Source organism: Eriocheir sinensis, chromosome 61 (assembly GCF_024679095.1).
Source record: "Eriocheir sinensis breed Jianghai 21 chromosome 61, ASM2467909v1, whole genome shotgun sequence".
NCBI classification, from domain to species: domain Eukaryota; kingdom Metazoa; phylum Arthropoda; class Malacostraca; order Decapoda; family Varunidae; genus Eriocheir; species Eriocheir sinensis.
The window spans coordinates 2,964,553-2,972,052 of NC_066569.1; the positions used below are offsets into that span (position 1 = coordinate 2,964,553).

General features: G+C 43.9%; 1 protein-coding gene across 1 annotated transcript in view; it reads right to left on the reverse strand.

Moving 5' to 3' along the window:
• LOC126986007 (uncharacterized protein DDB_G0271670-like) overlaps nucleotides 1-7,500 on the reverse strand; it is a gene marked incomplete at its 3' end in the record, with an annotated part of 26,957 nt that overhangs the window by 4,530 nt on the left and 14,927 nt on the right. The window contains exons 2-3 of the mRNA XM_050841693.1: nucleotides 6,106-6,192; nucleotides 5,532-5,648 (exon numbers count right to left, since the gene is read on the reverse strand). Coding sequence (XP_050697650.1) covers nucleotides 5,532-5,648; nucleotides 6,106-6,192 — 204 coding nt within the window. The remainder of the gene's footprint in view (nucleotides 1-5,531; nucleotides 5,649-6,105; nucleotides 6,193-7,500) is intronic.

Below are 7,500 nucleotides of genomic sequence, written 5' to 3' on the forward strand. Positions count from 1 at the left end.
AAAGGAAGATGAAACAAAGAAAGAAGGAAAGGAAAAAAGGAAGGAAAAGAAAGGAAGAAAGAAAGGAAGGAAGAAAAAAGGAAGAAAGGAAGAAAAAAGGAAGAATGGAAGAAAAAAAGGAAGAAAGAAAGAAAGAAAAAAGGAAGGAAGGAAGGAAGAAAAAAAGGAAGAAAGAAACAAAGGAAGAAAGAAAGAAATAAAGAAAGTAATGAAGAAAAAGAACGAAAGAGAGAAAGAGACGAAAACAGAAAGAAAGAAAGAAAGAAAGAACAAAAGAAAGAGAGAAAGAAGGGAAAAGAGAGAACGAAAGAAAGAATGGAAGGAAGAAAAAAGGAAGGAAAGAAATAAAAAGAAGAATTAAAGATAGAAGGAACGAAAGAGAGAAAGAGAGAAAGAAAGAGAGACAAAGACAGAAAGAAAGAAAGAAAAAAAAAGAAGGAAGGAAACAAATAAAAAAATAACAGAAAGAAGGAAGGAAAAGAGAAAGAGAAAAAAAAGAAAGTTAATTATCGTACAATAATTTATCCGAAACAAAAAATATACCAAAAAAAAAACAGTTAATATTTATCGCGGAATTTATAAACGACTCTGAAAAAAACCTTAAATACATAAAAAGTTAATATTCATCAAAGAATTTATATTTTACGACTGAAAAAATATACATAAACACTTTAAAGAGAGAGAGAGAGAGAGAGAGAGAGCAACTGAACCATAACAGGATCCAAACATATTTTCTCTCTCTCTCTCTCTCTCGTCACAGGTGTTAGAGGCGTTAATTAACTTACCTCAGTCCCTGGACAAGCAAAAGCACACCTGGGACTTTATTTCTTTATTATTATTATTATTATTATTATTATTATTATTATTATTATTATTATTATTTACATATCATTATTTTCCTCTTCATTCACTTCCGTATTCACTTTCCTTAACTTATTTTATGTACTTATTTTCCTTAGTATTTTTCTTTCTCTCTTTCCCATTATTTATTTCACCTAGCTATTATTTATACGTTTTCTTTTTCATTTCGACACCGAGAAATATGATAATGGAGCGAGGAGAGACAGAATTCCACGAGCGATTACAGGAGGAGGAGGAGGAGGACGAGGCGGAGGAGGCGGAAGTCGAGGAAACACAGAAAGGCGGTATATTGCATCGAGGGCTTGACTGGCAGACCGTGACTTCTTTTTCTTAATTAAATTGGTTTGTAGCTCGGAAAACTTGCAGAGGTCGACATAACTGGAGTTCCTTAGGTACGTGAAGATCTTCCAGCGACTTTCCAGCGTATAGAGATTGAGTTGCCTGAGTTCCTTCCCTGAGTTGCCCGAGTGCCTTCCCTGAGTTGCCCGAGTTGCTTCTTGTTCTTAAATTGGTTTGTAGCTCGGAAAACTTGCAGAAGTCGACGTAATTGGAGTTCTTTAGGTACTTGAAGACCTGTATCGTGTCCCCTCGTAGGCGCCTACTTCCCAGAGTATAGAGTCGCCCGAGTCGTTCTTCACACGGCTGAGCTTTCAAGGATGTGTTTACTGTCCTGAGTCGGGGTTCCCAGACGCTCCCTCCTCTCACATCATCTCTTTCCAAAGGTCAAAAATGAGATCAATCGTGTTTTAATAAATGTTTGTATAGATTCACGACGCAGAAGAATGATCACACTACCGGAAGGGTCATAAAACTACCACTGAATATGCCCCCAGCTCCTACAAGGGTGCCTGTGTTTACTGTCCTGAATCCCACCTAACACATCAATTCCTTCCAAAGATAAAAACTGAGGTCAGTCGTGTTCTAATGAGTGTTCAGATTCACGGCGCAGAGGAATGATCACACTACCGGAAGCGTCATAAAACTACCCCTGGATATGCCCCCAGCTCCTTCAAGGGTGTGTGTGTTTACTGTCCTGAGTCCCACCTGTTCTAATGAGTGTTTGTATAGATTCACGACGCAGAAGAATGATCAGATTATCGGAAGGGTCATAAAACTACCCCTGGATATGCCCCCAGCTCCTACAAGGGTGCCTGTGTTTACTGTCCTGAGTCCCACCTGTTCTAATGAGTGTTTGTATAGATTCACGGCGCAGAAGAATGATCACACTACCGGAAGGGTCATAAAACTACCACTGAATATGCCCTGAGCTCCTACAAGGGTGTGTGTGTTTACTGTCCTGAGTCCCACCTGTTCTAATGAGTGTTTGTATAGATTCACGGCGCAGAAGAATGATCACACTACCGGAAGGGTCATAAAACTACCCCTGGATATGCCCCCAGCTCCTACAAGGGTGCCTGTGTTTACTGTCCTGAGTCCCACCTAGCACATCAACTCTTTTCTAGGGTCAAAAAAGGGGTCAATCGTGTTCTAGTGAGTGTTTGTATAGATTCACGGCGCAGAAGAATGATCACACTACCGGAAGGGTCACTGAACTACCTCCGGAAATGCCCCGAACTCCTAAGAAAGCCTTGTCAGATGTGTGTCCTTGGTAATAGTGATCCGGTCTTGTCTGTCAGGGGGCCAATGCTGACTTTAACTTTCTTCTTTGTTCTGATGCATACATGAAAATTTTAGGAGCTTGGTCTTGGCTTCGCTCGCTGTTTGTTTTCCATAGTCACGTTTGCTATTCCGTATAAGAAGTGGCAAGCTCTGAGGCTGTTGTGATATTGTCCACGCGGGCTTCGGCTGTGGCCTCCCCTTTCAACAGGTTATAATTCACTTTACTAGGTTAGGTGAGGCAAGAGAAGGGAAGGGAAGGGAAGGGAAGGGAAGGGAAGGGAAGGTATTGGATGGGAAAGGAAGGGACGGGAAGGTATTGGAAGGTTAGGGAGGGGTAGGGACGGGAAGGGAAGGGAAGGGAAGGTTAGGTTAGGTAAGGGAAAGTTATGTTAGATAAGGGAAGGGAAGGAAAGGAAAGGAACGGGGAGGGAAGGGACGGGGATGGATGGAAATGAAAGGAAAGGGAAGGGAAGGGAAGAGAAGAGAGGGAAAGGAACGGGGAGGGAAGGGACGGGGATGGGTGGAAATGAAAGGAAAGAAAAGGGAAGGGAAAGGAAGAGAGGGAAAGGAACGGGGAGGGAAGGGACGGGGAGGGATGGACATGGAAGGAAAGGAAAGGGAAGGGAAGGGAAGGGAAGGGAAGGGAAGAGAAGGGAAGAGAAGGGAAGGTAAGGTATTGGAAGGTGAAGGAAGGGAAGGGAAGGGATGATAAGGGTTTCATAGTTACGTTTACTAGTCCGAATAAACGTTTACTAGCCTGAATAGTAACAAGCTGTGCACCAGCCACCCATCATCAAATATGCCTTTACCAGGTTAAGAAGAGAAAGGAAGGAAGGAAGGAAGGAAGGTTAGCTAAGAGAAGGGAAGGGAAGGAAAGGTTAGGTTAGCTAAGGGAAGGCTGTATCAGGATTGTAAACGTGCATCAAACGCTTTAATAAGGTAAGGGAAGAGAAGAGAAGGGAAGGGAAGGTAAGGTTAGGTTAGATAAGGGATGGGAAGGAAAGGGAAGGGAGGGGGTTTGACTCTGGGCTCTGAGGCTGTACTGATATTGTTTACGGGCTGCAACTGTGCCATACCCTATCAAACGCTTTAATACCCTTTTCTGTGTTAGGTAAGGGAAGAGAAGAGAAGAGAAGGTAAGGTAAAGTTAGGTTAGATAAGGGATGGGAAGGAAAGGGAAGGGAGGGGGTTTGACTCTGGGCTCTGAGGCTGTATTGATATTGTTTACGGGCTGCAACTGTGCCATACCCTATCAAATGTCATAATTCCTTTTCTGTGTTAGGTAAGGGAAGAAGAAGGAGAAGGTAAGGTTAGGTTAAATAAGGGAAGGGAAGGAAAGGGAAGGGAAGGGGTTTGACAAGCTCTGAGGCTGTTTTAGTATTGCATACGTGTTTCGACCGTGCCCTTCCCTTTCAACATACTATAATTCCCTTTGCTAGGTTAGGTAATGGAAGATAAGGGAAGGAAAGGTAAAGTTAGGTTAGATAAGGATGGGAAGGAAAGGGAAGGAGGGTTTGACTCTGGGCTCTGAGGCTGTATTGATATTGTTTACGTTAGGTAAGGAAGAGAAGAAGGGAAGGAAGGTAAGGTAAAGTTAGGTTAGATAAGGGATGGGAAGGAAAGGGAAGGGAGGGGGTTTGACTCTGGGCTCTGAGGCTGTATTGATATTGTTTACGGGCTGCAACTGTGCCATACCCTATCAAACGCTTTAATACCCTTTTCTGTGTTAGGTAAGGGAAGAGAAGGTAAGGAAAGGTAAGGTAAGGTTAGGTCAAATAAGGGATGGGAAGGAAAGGGAAAAGAGGGGGTTTGACAAGCTATGAGGCTGTATCAGTATTGTAAACGTGCCTCAGCTGTGCCATACCCTATCAAACGCTTTAATACCCTTTTCTGTGTTAGGTAAGGGAAGAGAAGAGAAGGGAAGGTAAGGTAAAGTTAGGTTAGATAAGGGATGGGAAGGAAAGGGAAGGGAGGGGGTTTGACTCTGGGCTCTGAGGCTGTACTGATATTGTTTACGGGTATCAGCTGTGCCATACCCTATCAAACGCTTTAATACCCTTTTCTGTGTTAAGTAAGGGAAGAGAAGAGAAGGGAAGGTAAAGTTAGGTTAGATAAGAGATGGGAAGGAAAGGGAAGGGAGGGGGTTTGACTCTGGGCTCTGAGGCTGTACTGATATTGTTTACGGGCATCAACTGTGCCATACCCTATCAAACGTCACATTGCCCTTAGCTCAAGTCCGCTATTGATCTCTCCGGCCGACCAAGGCAGATCTACAACACCATCCACTCGCCTGGCTTTCATAGGAACTGTTGTCTTCATTATTTCCAGGAGCTTGATTCTGAGGGCGTTCCACGTAAGCAAATGACTGAAGAAAGGAAAGAAAAAGGAAGGAAATGAGGGAAGGGAGGGAAAAAGTGATGTGATGGAGGAAAGATTAAGGAAGGGAAGAAGATATGGAGAAAAGGAGGAGGAGGAGGAGGAGGAGGAGGAGGAATTCGCTTGTTGATTCTAATGCTGCGAAATTCTACCCAAAAGACGTCAGAGAGAGAGAGAGAGAGAGAGAGAGTGTGGGTTGCATCATTTGTATGTCTTTGTCTAATTGTGCGTCTCTCTCTCTCTCTCAGGTAAGGTAAGATAAAGTGAAGTAAGGGAAGGAAAGGGAAGGGAAGGAAGGGAAGGGAAGGGGAGGGATGAGAAGGGGAGGGAGGGGAAGGGAAGGGAAGGGAAGGGACGGGAGGGGAAAGGAAGGGAAGGGAAGGAAGGAAGGGGAGAGGAAAGGAAAGGAAGGAAGAGAAGGAAAGGTGAGGATGGAAGGAAGGAAAGAAGGAAGGGAAGAAGGAAGAATGGGGAGGAAGGAAGGAAGGAAGGAAAGGAAGGAAAGGAGGGATGGGAAGGAAGGAAGGGAAGGGAGGGAAGGGAAGGGAAGGAAGGAAGGAAGGGAAGGAAGGGAGGGAAGGGAGGAAGGAAGAAGGAAGGAAGGGAGGAAGGAAGCTGTCATTAAGAAGGGAAGAGAAGGAAGGATGAAGGAAGGAAACACAAGAAAGGAAAAAGAAGAAGAAGAAGAAGAAGAAGAAGAAGAAGAAGAAGAAGAAGAAAAAGAAGAAGAAGAAGAGGAAGAAGAAGAAGAAGAAGTAAAAGAAAAAGAAGAAGAAGAAGAAGAAGAAGGAAAGTGAAAAGAAAAAAGGGGATGATTGAAACAGGAGAAGAGGAGGAGGTAAAAGAGGAAAAGAAGAGGATGAAGGAGGAGGAGGAGGAGGAGGAGGAGGAAGAAGAAGAGAAAGAGAGGAAGAAGAAGACACTGTTCACTTCCTTTCATCCTCCTACTACAAATACTACTCCCTCCTCCTCCTCCTCCTCCTCCCTTTCCTCCTCTTCGTCCTCCTTCTCTTCCTCCTCCTCCTAATCCTTCTCCTATATAATCCTTCTCTCTCATTATCCTTCCTCCTCCTCCTCCTTCTCCTCCTCCTCTTCCTGTCTATGGGTGTCATGATAGGTTACCCGCTTTTAATCATTTGTGCGGAGGAGGAGCAGGAGGAGGAGGAGGAGGAGGAGGAGGAGGAGGAGGATAAAAGGAAGTTATAGGATATTTTAAATTCTGAAAAGCATCGGAAGGAAGATCAATTCGAGGAGGAGGAGGAGGAGGAGAAGGAGGAGGAGGAGGAAGAGGAGGAGGAGGAAGAGGAGGAGGAGGAGGAGGACACAAAGCCAATTCATATTTAACGAGACTGTCTGTTGTGATATCGAGAGAGAGAGAGAGAGAGAGAGAGAGAGAGAGAGAGAGAGAGAGAGAGAGAGAGAGAGAGAGAGAGAGAGGCTGTGGGTTTGTTGGGGATTTAGAGAGAGAGAGAGAGAGAGAGAGAGAGAGAGAGAGAGAGAGAGAGAGAGAGAGAGAGAGAGAGAGAGAGAGAGAGAGAGAGAGAGAGAGAGAGAGAGAGAGAGAGAGAGAGAGAGAGAGAGAGAGAGAGAGAGAGAGAGAGAGAGAGATTGTTACACTGGTGGTAGCGGTGGGATACAGAGAGAGAGAGAGAGAGAGAGAGAGAGAGAGAGAGAGAGAGAGAGAGAGAGAGAGAGAGAGAGAGAGAGAGAGAGAGAGAGAACCAAAAGGTGAAAACAAGTTAAGAAATTATTGTCTATTTTTCTCCTCCTCTTCCTCCTCCTCCTCCTCTTCCTCCTCCTCCATTCTTTCCTCAACTTTTATCGTTTTTTTTATTTTTTTTTTAGTGTCTTCTCTTGCATTATGTATTTATCCTTCTCCTCCTCCTCTTCCTTTTCCTCCTCCTCCTCCTCCTCCTCCTCCTCCTTCTCCACCTCCTCCTCCTCCTCCTCTTCCCCCCCCTCCTCCTCCTCCTTTAGTCTTTTATTCTCCTTTCATCTTTTCCATAACCTCCTCCTCCTCATCCTACTCCTCCTCCTCCTCCTCCTCCTCCTCTTTTTCCTTCATCTCCAAACCAGTCCCACGACCATAATCATTCTCTCTCTCTCTCTCTCTCTCTCTCTCTCTCTCTCTCTCTCTCTCTCTCTCTCTCTTTCACTCAGTAATAATGTCAAGTATTTTTTTATATCTGTCTAATGCTCTCTCTCTCTCTCTCTCTCTCTCTCTCTCTCTCTCTCTCTCTCAGTAATATTGTCAAGTAATTTTATATATCTGTCTAATGGTCTCTCTCTCAGTAATAATGTCAAGTAATTTTATATCTGTCTAATGGTCTCTCTCTCTCTCTCTCTCTCTCTCTCTCTCTCTCTCTCTCTCTCTCTCTCTCTCTCTCTCTCTCTCTCAGTAATAATGTCAAGTAATTTTATATATCAGTCTAATGGTCTCCCTCACAACATGGCTTCCGTAACAAAACATCGTGCCTATCAAACCTATTGACCTTTTATAACGACCTCTTCTAAGTTTATGACGTAACCAAATCATTGGACGTAGTCTATCTTGATTTCTAGAAAGCGTTTGATAAAGTCCCACATCATAAATTACTTTATAAATTAAAGCAAATAGGTATTGACGGTCAAGTAAACCAATGG